Source organism: Phycodurus eques, chromosome 17 (assembly GCF_024500275.1).
Source record: "Phycodurus eques isolate BA_2022a chromosome 17, UOR_Pequ_1.1, whole genome shotgun sequence".
In the NCBI taxonomy this organism is placed as follows: domain Eukaryota; kingdom Metazoa; phylum Chordata; class Actinopteri; order Syngnathiformes; family Syngnathidae; genus Phycodurus; species Phycodurus eques.
In genome coordinates this window covers 13,734,336-13,752,345 of record NC_084541.1, presented here as the reverse complement: position 1 = coordinate 13,752,345, position 18,010 = coordinate 13,734,336, and the positions used below count along the sequence as shown (strand labels likewise).

At 40.3% G+C, this 18,010-nt stretch overlaps 2 protein-coding genes across 2 annotated transcripts; both read right to left on the bottom strand.

Moving 5' to 3' along the window:
- Positions 1 to 348: 348 nt before the first annotated feature.
- c17h5orf15 (chromosome 17 C5orf15 homolog) lies at positions 349 to 8,580 on the bottom strand. Its single transcript, XM_061702467.1, has 3 exons — positions 8,451 to 8,580; positions 3,335 to 4,137; positions 349 to 1,812 (listed from the first exon to the last, which is right to left on the bottom strand). The coding sequence occupies exons 1-3, from the start codon at positions 8,563 to 8,565 to the stop codon at positions 1,678 to 1,680; spliced, it is 1,053 nt and encodes a 350-aa protein (XP_061558451.1). The 5' UTR covers positions 8,566 to 8,580; the 3' UTR covers positions 349 to 1,677.
- Positions 8,581 to 10,619: 2,039 nt separating this feature from the next.
- On the bottom strand, positions 10,620 to 18,010 carry vdac1 (voltage-dependent anion channel 1). The gene is made up of 9 exons (XM_061703033.1): positions 17,901 to 18,010; positions 15,668 to 15,737; positions 15,542 to 15,591; positions 15,248 to 15,400; positions 15,093 to 15,145; positions 14,197 to 14,424; positions 13,072 to 13,222; positions 12,541 to 12,598; positions 10,620 to 11,357 (listed from the first exon to the last, which is right to left on the bottom strand). Exons 2-9 carry the CDS (start codon positions 15,732 to 15,734, stop codon positions 11,266 to 11,268), a joined length of 852 nt encoding a protein of 283 aa, XP_061559017.1. The 5' UTR covers positions 15,735 to 15,737; positions 17,901 to 18,010; the 3' UTR covers positions 10,620 to 11,265.

The window sequence follows — 18,010 nt, the reverse complement described above, 5'->3', positions numbered from 1 at the left end:
TTCCGGGTGCTTAAAAAAAAAAATTTAAAAACGGTCAAATCACCTAATTTTAATCTAAAAAAAATTATGTGTGAATTTTAGTGTTGAGTTTTTTGGTTTTGTTTAATTTTTTTAGTAAAATGATTCCCCTCTCGGTGTTGATTTTATGACACGGGCAGCAAATGTTTCTTCGGTTAAAACCTGTTATCATCCAAACTGGTTGCGCTCACCAATCCTTGTGTGTGGAAACACTGCCCCTAAGTGGCGAAAACCCACTTGGTCGACTCCTGACGAGGAAACAACCATCAAACAGGCATCTTTTTATTCCAATTCTTCTTTATTGACAAAAACTGGCAAACAACACAAGCGCCATGTATGACGTCATTTGTGCTTTATTGACAAAAACAAGTGATTCTACAGTTGATTGCAAGAGCAGGGTTGATCTTCGACGGGGCAAATAAAATAAGTACCCGCCCGTTTGTTTAACTAAAGAGTGCCTTTATATTTTTTTTTTACAATATAGAGAGAAAAAGGCCATGAAAGGTGATATTTAAAAAAGTAATCGTGTGGCAACAAGGCAACAAAAAGGGTGTTGTAGTAGCCACACCAACATGTCCGACAACAGTATGAAAACACCCAACAAAAAGTGTCATATAATGTGTTTTTTATTTCAAAATTGTAAGATTTTTGTGGTTTATAGAGTGGGGAAAATGTTTTTAAAAAAGTGGAGCTGTGCTTTTTGTTGGACAATGTAATTACCCCAAAAAAAGAAGTGGTGCAGGCAACAATTCATACTGCGCATGCGTACCTAGTTAGGCGGCCATCATGAAAATGCATATTTGCAAAAATGATATGTAACATATTGCCACAATGAAGTGGAATTCATTGTCACAAATATAAAACATTACCTCTTTTCCTAATAGTTTAGTTGCTGCATTTTATTTAAGTAAAAGTATTAAGTCTGTTTGTTTCATTTCTATTTAGAAAAGTCTAGTTTTTTACATAATTTGTTTTTAAATTGTTTTTACCTTGATTTGACTGTTTGATTCTACGGTGTCCTTGTGTGCTTTTAAAGGTGCTTCTAAATAAAAAGCATCATTATATTATTTCAACATCAATGTGGAAAATGATGAAAATAGGAAACACATACTCTTGTACTTACACTTTGTGCCACAAGGATACAAATTTAAAAAAGAAAAATTCAAAGTTTTCCCAAGTGGAGTCGCTGTTCGACTTTTGCTGCAAATCTACTTCTGGGCGCATTTTGTGTTGCCGCAACAATTGAGTATATTTAGTGATGATGATCGACAGGGACTTCACCGAAGTCATAAAACAAAGAGGAGGCCAACCAGGAGTCCTGCACGGCAGCATCTGGCCAGTAGGGGGCGGGAGGCGGCAGAACCGTAGGAAAATAATGCATGCGTGAAAGCAATCACTCATTGCATTTGTTGGAATGTTACACTCCAATAGAACAAATCCAAACTACAAGGGGATAAAGTGGAAACTCACCCAAAAGATCTTAAATAAACACCCCTGTAAAAATGTACTGATGAAAATAGCGAAAAAAAGAAAACGCGGAAGAAATATAATTAAAATGAAATGTTTCTATACAGGCAGAGAGGGGGGACAAACACGGCAACCCAACAACGGCGTGGGGCCAGTGATGCAAGAGGGCTCAAGAGTTCTGAGCGCGTTGGCTCAAAAGATGTAGTCGCGTGTCATCTTCAGGGACGGCATGGCCTCGTTGACGTTCTGGTCCAGCCGGTGGTACTCGACTGTGCTGCGAGAGCACAGGCTGTCCTTCCAGCGGCGGCTCTGAACCAACAGTAAGATCTGACAGGAAGCACAGGAATATCACCACAATTGATACCATAAATATTGTACGACGTGTTATATTGCAAAATATATGCACATACCGGTTTAATAAAATTCACTCCAATTACGATTTGACCCGATACAATTAACTAATTACGATGCAATTTGATTCACTCCAATTAAAAAGTGATCGGATACAATTCCGTCGAATTATGATGCGATTCACCCCAATTACAATGTGACAATAGAATTCATTCAAATAATGATAGGACATGATAGATTCGCTCTGAAACAAAGTACATACAAAAAGATTCGCTACAATTTATGGCAAGAACAATGGGATTTGATGGGATTCTCGCCAATTACAATTTGATACGAATCTCTACAATTATGACGTGTTTCGATACAATTCACTTTTCACAATTCAATACAATCCCTTCCAATGACGATGTGATACGATTTACTTCAATTATGAAGAGACTCCATACAGTACCCCTAATTCCGACACGGTTTGACCCAATTCACTCCAATTACGATGTGATACGATTCATTCCAGTTACAACATTATCCAAACCAATCCAATTATAACATGACGATGTGATTTATAGAAATAACAATGGGATTTGATATGATTCACTGTAATTATAATAATTCAATTACAATGTGATCCAGTGCATTTCAATCAACTGTCATTAGGATGCAATTTCATATGGCTCCCAATTATGACGCGTTCTCATCCATCCATCCATCCATTATCTGAGCCGCTTATCCTCACAAGGGTCGCGGGAGCGCTCGAGCCTATCCCAGCTATCATCGGGCAGGAGGCGGGGTACACCCTGAACTGGTTGCCAGCCAATCGCAGGGCACATATAAACAAACAACCATTCGCACTCATATTCACATCATCGGGCAATTTAGAGTCTTCAATTAACCTACCATGCATGTTTTTGGGATGTGGGAGGAAACCTGAGTGCCCGGAGAAAACCCACGCAGGCACAGGGAGAACATGCAAACTCCACACAGGCGGGGCCGGGGATTGAACCCCGGTCCTCAGAACTGTGAGGCAGGCGCTCTAACCAGTCGCCCACCCTGCCGCCCGTTCTCATACAATTCACTCAAATTACAATGTGACATGATACATGACAATTACGATGTGATTTGATCAGATGCACTACAATTCCAATGCGGCAGAATTAAATTTCGATCCACTTGATTCAATCCAGTTACGATGCGGCTCGATACAATTAACTCCAATTTCGATATGATTTGATACAAATCTCTCCGATAACGTGTTTTGATACAATTCACTCCATTCACAATGTGATTCAATACAATTCACTAAAATTACAATGCGTTTCAAAATAATCTACTACAATTGTGATGCTACTCACTATGGTTCACTTCAATTTCAATGTGGTTTCCAATACTTCCATCCAAATACAATGCGATTAGATATGATTCACTCCAATTAAGAAGCAATCCGATTAATTCTAATAATGATTTGACACAAACAGGCTACAAGAGCGAAGATGCCACTGACCTTCCTTTTGTTGTGGTAAGTGATGTAGATGATGGCCACCAGGAAAGCCAGGATGACCAGGTGGAAGAAGAAGTGTGAGTCCTCGTCCTCTGTGTTGTAGACACCGGGCAGCTTGTAGCTGACGTCTTCTTTGACGTCGGGGGTCTCCAGCCGGATCTCCGTCTGGTCCGTGTCCTTGCCGTCGTCCTCGTTGCCCTCCAGGCGATACAAGCCGTCGCCGTAGGCGTCCTGGTCATCGTCACCGTCGTAGTCGTCGTCGTCCGGGTCCACGTGAGTCGTCACATCTTTGCCGGCGGGCTGCAGCAGGTCCGACTCTAAGTCCTGCAGGGTGGTCGCGGTCTGCGCCTCGGAGGGTTTAACGTCGAAGGCGGTGGTCTCCTCCGCACCGGGTTTGGTGGGTTCCGGGGTTTTGGCGATGTGGGCGGTTTCTGGAGTTTTAGAAGCATTGGGTGACGACGTGGTGTTCACCACCTGGAGCGTGGCACCTTTAGTCTCGTTGTGCGTTTGCTTGGGGTCGTTGTCCGAGGAACCGATGACCACCAAAGATTTGTCGTCATCGTTTTCCATTGTCTCGGGTTGACTCACCTTCGTCTGCTTGACTTGGGGGGTGTGGGGTTGGACAGTTTTGGTCTGCGGAGCATCAGGTTGGACAAGCGCCTTGTCAGGAATATTGTGGTGGGTCGATGACACAGCTTCCGCTTGCGTCGACAATACTTTTGTGTCCGTCTGAGTAGCAATTTTGTTAACGGTGGTCGGGGGAGGACTCGATGGCAAGTGTAACCCGGCTTTCTTGGTAGTTGCATCTATGAATCGAAAGATGAAATATGAGTCAAACATTCATGTTTGGGCCACCGCACATCGAGCGACGCGATTGAACTGAACAACTGCGAATCAATTACAGTTGGCGACTCCTGCCATACATCTACTGATGTGCTGCAACGTTTCTAATTGGGAAACATTTTGAGGCACCCCATCTACTGCATTATATTTGATTGAACAAAAAACAAAATATCATAACATTAAACACAGGTACAATAAAATTATAGTCAAGTGTTATGGTAAAACAATATATGTACTGTTTATACTGTATTTGTAGGGCTTGGGGGCGGCCGACTGGATTTGGCTTCGTAGCGGGAAACTAGACTTTACGCCGATCTGATCGGTGTGATTGGTATCGGCTGATGCCTTGTGGCGCAGTACTGTAACTATTCGACGGTCAATAAAGTTTTTTCAATCTTGTCGGTGAAAAAAACATGTCATCGGTGTGGGACTATTTTGCGGTGTCTCAGACAAACAACACGTAAGTTATTTGCAGTCTGCGCACAACTGAAGTACGTCGCGGGGAACATCATCTAAATGCTTCAACACACCGAATTTGATCGGGCACCTGAAGAATGTACACGAGGAGGAGCATGCCGCGTTCAAACAATGCAGCAAAAAAGGAAAAGCCAAATGGACGCAAACTCTGGACAACACCAGTCCATATAGCCGGGACAGTGAGAAAGTTAGAGTAAGCATGTCATTAACAGTATTTATTAAAGTAATTTAATTGCAAGAAAGTAATTTAATTACAGTAAGTTAGCACCCATTATTTCTGTCATGTTGTAATGTTGATTTGAACTAAAGTTATGTCAGTAGCCAATCCTTGAATGCCCCCGAGAGGTCATTGATGTTTTTACTTTTGTCTAAATTGCTAGAGAATAAATTTGAAGATACAGTACTCAGTATACAGTACACAACTATATACAATAAATGAACAAGTCATACAGTACACAAGTATATACATGTCAATGTGTCTTGTAAATAGACATTGCTCCATCTTGTGATTGGCTCGTTTTTTTAAACTTGCTGATCGCCCCCAAAAATCCTTGTCGTGTAAAGCCTACTGGAAACTTAATTTTTTTTTAATGGAAGAGCATGTGATACGACATGGCATTTTCCATTGGCCATTACGTCTGCGATTTGAATATTGAATCATAGCAAAGCTACTGCAGTTGCCAACGGTTGGCCACTCATGAAAAATATGTCATCACTATTTTTACTGAGTTGTTTGTTGTTGTATTTTTTACTTAAGTTTTACGGGGTTTTTTATCTGGTTTATTTCTTTTTTTTGTAATTAACAGGTTTTTTTTTTGCTTTTGAACAAACAAATTTTCTGTTTATTTAGCAAAGTTTCACTTTATATGATTTTACTCTAGCTTTAGTTTAACATATTGTTTTATGTTACATCATTTTGATGTTTTTACTAAATAAGTTATTTTTTTATTTAATACATTTTAGGGTTTTTGTTTTTATTTAAACTTCAGTATAATGTCATGTTTTATTTTGTTACTTAATTATTTTGACTAAATAAGTTTACTTTTTTTTACTTGGTACATTTTACATTTTAACGTAATACATTTTTTCTTAAGATGTTTTACATTGCTCATAAATCTTCCACTTCTACTAAATATGTTGTGTTTTTACTTTTTGATCCACTAGATGCCATGGAAGGCTCCATGAATACAGGCAATTTATATTCAGTAGAAACTTAACACATTAAAAGTAGAAAGTAATTGTTCAGTAAATTGTATTTATTTTTTTACGTCTGACACAGCACACTGTCCGGGTGGTGGCATTCGTCATCGAACACATTAAAAAGTAGAAAGTAATTGTTCAGTAAATTGTACTTATTTTTTTTTACATCTGACACAGAGCACGGTCCGGGTGGTGGCATTCGTCATCTACCCGTACATGTTTACGACCACAAACCTCCATTCATACACTGTGACTGCTAAATACGTTTGTTCTTAGCTTGTAAATGAATATCACCCCATGTAGAGGCGTCGCCCAGGAGGAAAGAGCTTCCTGGGGATTTGAAGCAAAAAGGATCTATTCATACACACACACACACACACACACACAGCATAAACAGTCTGTGAACAGGAGGGCTTTGTAGCATGATGAAACCTCATGACTACATGCATTCACAAGCTAAACCTTCACGCACATGGCAATGATTAAATGTTTAGTAATGGGGCTACAGCAGAAGACCATTTTTCCTCTTAACGTTACAATCAGCAGCTTTTCAAAACTTAGCTGTTAGCCTAATTAAAATTACTAGGGATGAGGGAGTACCAATACCAGGTATCGGACCGATACTGGTCTTATTTCAAGGTATTGGGTACTCGTGAAGGCTGCAGGTACCAGCCACCGATACTTAAGTAAAAAAAAATAATAATCTGACATCAAGTAAGTCTTCCTTGCCAGTAGTTGGCGCTACACTGTGGCATTTTGACATCAACGAATCATGTGCGTCAGAAAGATAGAAAGGTTATTTTTATCTTTTCACCCGATAGACTTTACATTAGAACATAAAAAGTTGCAATTTCATATATTTTACATTTTAAGCTGATATCTTTGACGTTTTTATTCAATAAGTTTTTACTGAATACGTTTGACACTATTTCTAAACAACTGGCTCTGGTAAAGTGATGCACTCCATTTTACCTCAAAGAAGCGAGCATTCCAAATGGCCATGTTCTGCTGCGTCACATGATTTTATTAGTACGCTTTTTGTGTCAGTTTGGCTCTCAAATAAGCACCAAATTGTGGAACGAGAATTAGAAAATAATTTTAAATAAACAAACTTTACATCACGTTTGCGATTCGGGGGCGTTTAAAGTCCATTCCCGCTACACAGAGGCCACTGATGACAGACATTTTATAGCTTTTACCCTACTTCAAAGAATTATTTTTCACGCCAAGGCTTTAATCAGCAACACGCATAAGATGAGGACATCTGGACTCAGTCCATCCAGATGAAGAGCACAAATCACTTTCGCGATCCCTCAGAAAAAAAAGCACACAGCGACTAGATAATAGCTATTACTACTGAACTGCATTACTTAGTAGACACATTGAACTTTATCTTCTTAAGCGTGAAATGATCCCACACTTTGCCTATTCTGTCACACATTCTATCATTTTGGGCACCATCGCAGAAACTTATTTCTACACGGAGTGGTGCGTGCGTCCGCAGTAACATTAGTCAGTGTGGAAAATTGATTGATGCGAAGCTTCGAGGAAGACATTTTGCTTCAAATTTGTTTGGTAATCGAATTGTTCGAGTTATTCAATTAATCGTTTCAGTCCTACTGCCGCAAAAGCTACTACTTTCTGCCGTTGAGCAATTAAAACGCCCTCTGGACATTACAGGGGTAAATATCATACTGAAGAATAGTTTTGCTGCTTACCACCAAGTTGGTAAGCGTAAATAAATGTCCCCGCTGCACTCTGCATTTGGGTAAATGAAAGGTCCTGGATGCCAAATAAGGATATTGGGTACTGGAGAATAATTGCGATCAACGACTTACCACAAAGTTGGACAAAATAAAATAAAGGAACAAATACCTAACATTTTCTAATCTATGCAGTTGAGTAAATTAAATCATCATATACCGTAGAATAGATGTGTTGCGTTCAATAAAAGTTGGAAAACCCTAAAATAACAAATGTGTATAATTTGCCGCAATTCCACTTTTATTTATTGGTTGGGGTTTGACCAAAGTGACGCCACTTAAACGTGCATTTCAGAATCAGAATCATCTTTATTTGCCAAGTATGTTCAAAACAGGAATTTGTCTCCGGTAGTTGGAGCCGCTCTAGTACGACAACAGACAGTCAATTGACAGAGAACACTTTCGAGACATAAAGACATTGACCAAAAAAAAACATTCACTGAGCAATAAAGTGTTGCTAGTTACCTGGTAATGCCGGTAAAAAAAAATTTGGGCCCAAGGAAAGCATAAATAGTGCCGCTTATGAGCCCAGGGACATTAATGCCAAGTTTTTACACTTAATGTAAATAACATAAGCGTGGCACTATCACGCGCCACGGTGGAGTTCTATTTTGGGACACGTAGCACTACACTGCTACACAATTATAATTATAAGTATTGCAGTCGACTATAAAGGCAAAAAATAATGAGCGTAAAATCATGCGATTGTGAGCTGTCAATCGCGTCAGCTGACGAGCTTGAAAAGCTAGCCCCGACCAGCTAGCGAAGTCGCATTATGGGGAAACTCAACAGTTCTCTTTTAAAAATTTCGTCGTGTGACAAGTATACGACTTTACCTTCCGGGGTTAAGTTCGGCGGAGCTGACAAGACGCCGCCGTGAAGCATAAGTTGGAGGGAAACAACAAGTAGGCAAAGAGAGCTACTCTTCCTGATTCGTCCCATCGTCGCCATGTTGGTTTGTGTCGAGGAAGAGGCGTGGCTTAGGCTGTGACGTACGCGGAGACGTAAAACGTTAAGCGTCATAGACGTCGTCATTGAATGTGAAGGGTTACTCACAATGCATTTTAAAAGGCTAGGTGGTCTGGAATTCATACTAAATTCCAATTTTGCTGTCATAAATTTACCAGTTAAACTTTTAAAGTTTTAGCAACAGGCTTTATTTGCATGGGCTTTGTACTATGTGTATAATGTTTCTCCTCATGAAGAAACAATTTGGAACAATGCCAATATCACCATCAAAAACAACACTTTATACAATGAGGGCTGGATTGAAAGGGGCATAATTTTTATTTCTTTATTTGAAGACAATGGCAATCTTTATAGTTGGGAAAATCTCTTACAAACAAAATAGTTTCCAGTCAAATTCAAAGAATTTTCCTTTGTCTCAAAGGCTATTCCTTAAAATATTCTTGAGTTAATGAAATGTCATCCATTTTATCAGAATATTGAGACAAACACCTCTCACGATTAGAATAATTTATATTTTTTGATAGAAAATGTACAAATAAAACGTGTTAGGAATAAACTAAGCTTCACAGCTATAACAGTTTTTCACCCATGCAGAGGAAAATTCTTCTGGGATTCACAATTAGATTATATAAATTGGCGTTAAACATGATTATGCCTCTACCAGTTCTGCATTTTGAATAAAGTAAAAGAGCCTCAATTTAACATACTTCACATTTAACCTTGCAATAGCACAAGTTCCAGGGTTCACTAACTTGGATGAAAAATGAGACTCTCATGGGACTGAGTCAGAAACAATTACATTTATTTTGTATTTGCCCTGTGTCATCTAAATTTTGGAGGGATTTTGAAAATTAGATGTATGAAAAAACTGGACATATCAGAGTTGGTCTAAAGGATATTATTACAAGATTTGTATGTGATAAATCTCTGTGCTTTGTGATAAATCTTAGTTTACTATACGGTACATTTTACTTGAAGAGAGAATCTCCAAATCCCTTCCAAATTTTCAAATCTTTATTGTATAGTTAATTTGTACACAAATGCCTTAAAACTAACAAATAATTTAAAAAAGTATTTATACGTTGCAATACCTTATAGTGACTTATCATTAATAAGTCATGAATGAAAAGTAGTCTACTGTGCTTCATAACCTTCATCCTTTTTGTGTTTGATTGTTTTGTACTTTACTAACAAAACAATGTTATATTAACCAATCGCCTATGTATGACTGTTTGTATGTTTATATGTGAAAATTTTAATAAAGATGTTGAAAAAAAAGGTGAGGAATTACTCATACAAACGTAATGTCTGGTGAATTGTAAAACATTTTCAGTGGCGCAATGTTGGAAATACATGAACGTGACTCAGAAATAGTAACTCAATTTGGTACGGGAGGCTTGCTATTGTGATGACAAGTATCGATGTCATCCGTTACGATATGCTATCAATACAGATAAGAATAGTGATACAATAAGGTTTTTTTCTTTCTCAATTACAATTATGTGAAGTATAAGGTTTTTTTCCAATATCAGGAATATCGCACAATTGTTGCATAGCGATATCATCGATACAATTGGATAAATGTTTTGTCTGTTACGTAGAAATCATGATGTACCATATAATTTTCTTCGAATATATGGATTATTGCACAATTGCTGTATTGTGACACCAGGACCTACATTGGATATATGACTAAAGTTTAATCTTTCTGATGTTTTTTTTTATTATAGAAATTATCGCACAAATGCTTTCTCTCAAAGGCATTGATATCCATAAGAAAGATATAGTTTTGAAAGTTGTTGATGCAACATATTGAACCACCGCGATCCCATAAATTTTGGAGAGGTTTTGAAAGAACGCTATGTTTTCTTAGTTAAATCGGTGTTGTGATGTATCGTACATGGCTTTCTTCTAATATATCATATAATCACTATCACAATACAATCAACATCATTGCAAAGATGAAGTTCTGTCTTTCTCAGTTTTGTAGACATGAGGGCGATAGTTTAACTGTGTTTAAAAAAAAAGTTGGGACATTTGCTGGTTCGAGATGTTCTTTATTCAGGAAATGACAATACCGTCAGGAACCCTATTACGCATCCACGGAAGACCGCCAACTTCCTGTTTAGATCCAGTAACTCTCATCCACAAGTGTCCATTTTGATCAAGCGTTTCTTAAGACTTAACAGGTGGATAACGCTACACAGGTGTGGTCATAAAATAACATTTTGTGATGCTATATGTAACAAGACAAGACAAAGAATGTACACATTGGGGTGTGCATGGGTATGCTTCCATCTTGTCCTCATGAGCGAGAAATTCTTATTTGTGTCATAATTAGCTTTGTTCTTTCTGAACGGCTACACAATGGACACACACACAACTGAAAATTATGATGTGCTCAAGGCTACTTGTTCCCTTGCAAGCTACACACTTCAAATTTCCTGCTTTGTTCTCAGCAGTGTCAAAATATTAAACGTTCCCTTAAAAGTGGTCCTTTTAAAGTGGGAGGTCTTTGCCTCTCGCAGTTTGGTGGCCGACCGGCTTGCCTCCAGATGTGGCACATCTAGGAGGTAGTGGGATGGGATGGGGGGGGACGTGAGGGCTAAATAAGTTTTTATTTAAATTGAGGAATGCTGGGAGTGGATTGGAGGCGGCGTCAGCGAGATGTGCGTGCCCGCCTTACGCCTGGAACTCGAGGCCGAGGCCCAGCTTGTGGCCGCCGGCGTTGATGTTCTTGCCGTCGAGGAGGGCAGACAGCGTCAGCTTGATGCCTGAACCAGACCACACAGATTCACAGTGAGTACAAATTCTGTACAAGTACCATGACGTTCAGCGAGTATTTACGCATCGAAGCATGTGGCATTAAGGTGTCAAAGAACTACGTTGAAGAGAGTTGTTCTCTATTTAGACAACAGCGTTGTTTTGCTGCCATCTTGGTGCCAAGGAACTATGTTGAAGCGAGTTAAGGCGCTTCATTTAAAGTAGTGCTTTGACGCCATCTTGTGGCATCTTTAGGAAATTGTAAACCTTTTTTGAGTGGGGACTCAATTACTTGCAAATTTTAACTATTCGCGGGAGGGCTTGGTCCTTACAAGGCAACGCTGGACTTTGTATTTTTGTTTTCCACTAATGTGTTAGGAGCAGGCGGCACGGTGGACGACTGGTTAGAGCGTCAGCCTCACAGTTCTGAGGATCCCCGTCCCCGCCTGTGTGGAGTTTGGATGTTCTCCCCGTGCCGGCGTGGGTTTTCTCCGGTCACTCCGGTTTCCTCCCACATCCCAAAAACATGCATTAATTGGAGACTCTAAATTTCCCGTAGGCATGACTGTGAGTGTGAATGGTTGTTTGTTTCCATGTGCCCTGCGATTGGCTGGCAACCAGTTCAGGGTGTACCCCGCCTCCTGCCCGATGACAGCTGGGATAGGCTCCAGCATGCCCGCGACCCTAGTGAGGAGAAGCGGCTCAGAAAATGGATGGATGGATGTTAGGAGCAGGGGTCCCCAACCTTCTTAAAGCAGAGCTACTACTTCTTGGGTATTGATTAATATAAAAGGCTACCAGATTGATAAATACTTCTGAAATAACTAATTAGCTTCAATTACCTTTATGTTACGATTAATGATCTTTTTGATCATTGTATGCTTTCTTTTTTTCACCTCAACACTGCAAATTGTGAGATGGCTAACTGATTTTCATTGCTCCTGTGCAAGTCTATTATCTATGTATAGACACTGATCATGGAAATTATCTCGCATTTATTAACAAGTATTATTCAACAAGGTAGGAAACAGATAATTATCAAGATGCAACACTATTTCTATAAACATTTTCAAATCATCGGTTCTCCAACATTCCTAAGAAATCACAATGTCCCATCACTGTTGAGTTTGGGTTACTCGGTACTTGCTAGTTTAGAGGTTTCACTGTATTACGAATAAAAATAAGTGTTCTTACCTGGCTTGAGAGTCTGAGTGTATCCCAGGCCTATGAGGCTGGAGTTGTTTACCTTGGCCTGCGAGAGATGACATATGAATTAATCAAGCATGTCAAAAGAGTATGTTGGGACGAGAAAAGGTGTAATTGAATCTTGATATTTCTGCCAGAAGGAGGTACCTGGAGATGACTTATTATAGTTTCCTGTTTTTGGGAATCATCAAATTCACCAGTGTGCACCGCCAACACACAATGACAAAAATGTAAATGTTTCGTGATTTAATGTTGTCTGTCTAGAAAACTAGGCTCAAACTTGGTTGCAAATAGAGTCTATCTGTAGTACAAGTTAGTATTTGAACGACCCATTGAAAAAAGTAAACTAACCCTGAAATGGTCACTTCAAACCAAAATGGCAGACTTCCTGTCTCTTTTCTGGCTTCTTGAGTTTTTTATGGGTCTACCCATGATAGACAGGCCTACAAAATTTCATGTTGCTAAGTTAAACTGGCTTCAGGTCCTACTTAGCCAAACAAAGCGGGCGACGGCACTCACAGAGAAAGACGCGTCGGGATCAATCTGGTACTTGGCGGCGATGCCAAAGCGGGTGTTGCTGTTGCCAGCGGTCCAGGCCAGATTGACGGCCGTCTCCAGCTGCTCGTTCACCTTCTGGTAGATGGAGCCGCCAAACTCTGTGCCGTCATTTCTGCGATGAGTAGGGGAAGCAGACTTTTAAGTAAAGATTTCAAGAAGTAATACAGGTTTTAAGCAACAGGTGGTTGTACAAATGGGATACGCTTCAGCTGACCTCGTCAAGACACAAGGCTTAAGGCTTCTTTATACTCGCACGGGCGGCGACCGAGCTTACGTCACTGCGGCTATCCCGCGCACAGTTTGACTTTATACTCGAGCGCAATCCACGCGCGCAGTTCTGACAATGTACTGCAGTTCTCCTCCAAGTCGGGGGTGTTGCTATGGCTGTTATTAGCTAGGACGCCACAGGGTAGAGTTTCCTCTGCATTTTTCGGCCATTAGCAGTTTTTCCTTTCCTTTCCGTAACAAGGAACAAAGCAACAACAGTGGCGACCGTGGAACTGTGTCTGCTAGAACTTATGGACCTAGATGACCAGATGATACGTTTAATTATGCTGCAAAATCGATCAAGAAGGCAGCGACGTAGGTGGTATGTGGAACCGAGAGGAACGTCGAGTACGTCATCACAGCTAAAACGGACCAATCACGAGAGATGATCTCTGCGGCTTTCTACGCGCAGCAACACTTTTTGCCGTGTGCGCGTGAAGTGACGCAGAGGGGCCCAATAAAGAGCCCTTTAGCCGTGAGCTCAACGGGGGGGCTGTTGGCCTACTTGGCCATTCACCCCCTCAGTGGCATTAACTGTCGTGCCCTTCCAGTCAAGGGACTTCTGCTCCTTTTTGATCAGGCAACTAGCTCGTTTCCCCGACAGTGTGTTAAATCCCACCACCCATGTAAAAATAAGTACAAGGCACCCAGCAGTAACTCAATATGCCTCCCATGCGGGATTGAATGAAGCAGTACTAGTTGGTAGAAACACAGCCACGGAACCAAAATCACGTCAATGCCAAACACTAAGCAGAGCCGCAGTGTTGTCGGATACACACATTAGCTAATATATAAAGGTGTATGCCTTTTCGACCTTACACGTTGGTATGCAGCTGGAACTCGTCCGTCTTGTACCCAACAGCAAAGTTGCTCTGGGTGATCCGGTTGCGGCCGGCCTCGAAGGTCACCTGATAGCCCGCCAGCCAGCCCTCGAAGCCCACCACGGCGGCACCGTGCACGGCCGTGCCGTTGATGTCGTAGTTGACGTCGCAGCCCAGGTTTATGTGGTCGCACTTGTAGGCCGTCTTGAGCTTGCCGCCCTTTTTGCTACAAGAAGCCGAAAGTTAAAAATGACACTTCTGAGCAATTTAGAAATAAATAAAATAGAAATTGGAAAAAATAACATTTGATTTAAAAATTAAATAGACAAATAAAGAATTTCATTAATTCTTAAAACTACATTTATTTTTTTAAATAAAGTATAAACTATTGAAAAGTACACTAATTTAAAAAAAAAAAAAAAAAAAAAAAATGAAATACACAAAATTAAAATACAATTGAAAACTAAATACAAACCAAACCTGAAATAAAAAATAAATAATTCTAAATACAAAATGAAAATATTTAAGAAAATAACAGCCAAAACTATAATTATATAATAAATACATAAAATAAATTTAATTAAAAAATGCAATCAATTATAAATGCATATAAAATATAAAGTTAAAATATATAAAAAAGAAAAATGAAACACAAAATATATTAATACAATTTAAAGGTAAACTACAATCAATATAAAGTAAAATAAAATGCAAAAATAAAAGATAAAAACAAATAATTAAAAAATTCCAAATACAATTTAAAATACAAATATAAATAATTTAATAAATATGAATAAACTATAATACAAATAAGATGTATATCATGAAATCGCAAATAAATGCAAATCAATTAAAACATAAAATAAATATAATAGCTTGCTAAAATAAACTTACCCGGTGTTTGGTGAGAAGGAGGAGTCAAACGTCAACTTCAGACCCTTGGCCAACTGCAGAGAACGTCACAAAACAAAATACATAAGCTCACCTGGATACAGCAATAACAACAAATGTAAGGTAATGCTGCACCTCTCCGTCAACTCTGCACCCACCTGGTCCTCGATGGTGATTTCAGTGCCCAACGTGTTGTCGGTGTTCCACTTCTCTGTGAAGGTCAGACCGTGCTCTGCCCACTTGTACTTGGTTTCCAGTGAGCCGGCCACCTTGCTGGTCTCGGTGTTGGCCGTGCCAGTGCTGGTGAACTCCTGCGAATTGGGAAAAATTTTATCATGTGAATGCGGCTACAATCTACTGTATAGGGATTAGCAAATATCCATAAAACATTTAAGTCCGCTCAGCTTGTGGTGGCAGAGGAAGATAATCTCATCGGGGTGCCAAGGTCTTACCAGTCCATTCTCAGACTTTGTTTTTAAGTCCAGCTTGATGAGCCCAAAGCCTGAAGAGAAAACAACAAGTAAACGTCCCCGACTGAAGCTCAAGGCGTCATTTCGCACCACACCCTTGCTGCTCACCGTATCCCTTGGTGAAAACATCCCGAGCGGACTTTCCCAGGTCGGCGTAGGTTGGAGGTACGGCCATGTTCTGCAACGACGGGATGAGACGACTCGTTAGAAAGGCACTCAGTGAAGGAAACGGCGTATTAAACTGCTTTTGTATCAGTCACTTCAATGAGGTCATGTTGTGTAGTCCCTATAAGGGCTGCAATTCATTCTGGCCCAACCAGTTTGCTGACTCAACGGGCTACTGTAGGACTCAAAACATATCTCGCTGTATATTACAGATGAATCTATCGAGTAAATTTAGAATTGAGTGTTCTCCTGATTATCCCAATGATTAATTGGGTAAACACTGATTTTGCATTATTAAACAATTACATGTGCTTTTTGTACACCCAGGGTCGCCATCCTCACATTCGACTGTAGTGTCTGGGATTTGTGTGTGGATGACTTTGAAAGGCGGGGCCTACTCTTGTGAGTGCCGTCGGTGTCAGCGATTGAGAGTGTCGAGAAGACTGGCTGTTAACTGGCTTTGTTGAGTGACTCAACGTATGTTTGGGCCATTGACAACTGGTGTGTGGGTGTGCATGTGCTTACTACGTGTTCATTTCCTTTCCGTTTGTTCAATAAAGTAATTGAAAGCAGACCGTCGCCTGTGTCCATCGATGACCACTTGCGGAGGCATGACAATATGTTATAACTAGCAATATTAAATTAGCCAACAATGATACTATAACTTGTATTGGCGATTGTATATGCACTGTTGTGGAACACATTCCATTTGATCTTCCTTTTTAAGTGTGTATTCGTTACAAACTATGGAACTATGTAATGATCACATACTATGGACTTTGTTTTTTACGGACTTTCTTTCCGGATCGCCGTCATCGCGCCGACTTCTACACGGTGTGGTGTGTGCGACTGCAGTCACATCGGTCTGTATGAAAAATTATCACTGCGAAGCTTCGAGATAGAGATTCGGCTTTTTTTGTAACTGAATTATTTGAGTTATGCGATGAATCATTGTAGCCCTGCCGTAAATACTGTAACGATATAAACTCACAACACAAACTGATGGAAAGTGAAGGAGTGGGGTTCCCAAGGCTGACAAAGTTTGCACATCACTAACTTTAGCTCTTTTTGTGACACTTACACATATGTGAATGTCAACAGGTAAAGTTGTGAACCTTAACTTTTCCGTTCCACTTTTTACAAGCATTTTGACTGTTGAAATGTGATTTCCTTACATAATTGTGTAAAAAACTGGCTCTGTGTTTATGCGCCATGTAGAATCAATAAAAACGTCACTTGTGAGCAAGCTTTTCACCGCTAAATGTAAAGAGTTACAACAGGGCTGCAGTTTTCGCACTTCAACAGTCACGCAGGCGATGTGATAACATTATGATGTGTTTCTGATAGCGAGTATGCAGACAATGTGGACCGTTTCTACGGTTGAACAGCAATCTGTTTCTCCACGATTTTCAGCACTGAATGGGGAGGCGAGACCGATCATAATGCACGACCACCTATCACCATTCCAGGTTTAAACCTCTCCTTTAGCCAACAGCTGCACCCTTTTCCTCCAGTTATTGCCTAACCATGGACAAAATCCAACTTTTGACTTCCTCAACTAATGATTCAACTTGTGCTTCTGTCTGCCTTGTCATACTGGACTGCATGCATGTCAAAAGGCCTTGAGGTGTAATAAGAACCTTGACTGTAATAAAAGTCCCAAGAGCTTCGATAGGATCAAGCCAATGGTTACAGCTTGCCCACAGCATCCCAACATGTGTTTGCCCTGTTACTATTACTATTACAATTAAAAACACGTATTTGGTGTAGATTGTAGATTTAAGTATGGCATGTCAAATGACCCCAAATAAAGAGAAGGTGATGACTCTTTGTGTCTATTAGCATTAGCTACTAGCCTCCAAGGTGGAGAGCGGGCAAACGCCACCCTATCGCTTCATTGTAGGAGATACATATTAAATGTTTAGTGGATAACAAGTCCAAATGTGCTATTCCCGGAGAACTAAGCTTTGTTGTTTCTATCTAGCGAGATACGTGAGGCCTGAAAGTGACAAACGACCGCATCGTAAGTCAATAGCCGTCAAGCTAAGAGCGGGCCTAGCCTCGTAGCCCCATTCACCTCTACGACTTTAAATGCTAAAGCTACGAGCTAACACGTATGAGACACAACGGGCACGTAAAGAGCTGTACCGGCGTTTTAGGATATCGAAATCCGTACCTCGGTGTGTGGTTTCACGTCCGGAGCGTGTGGACTGGCTCGGCGAAAAGGGCGGAGAAAGGATGAAGAAAAGGAGGAGGCGGCTCCACGGAGGGCACGTTACAAGTCAC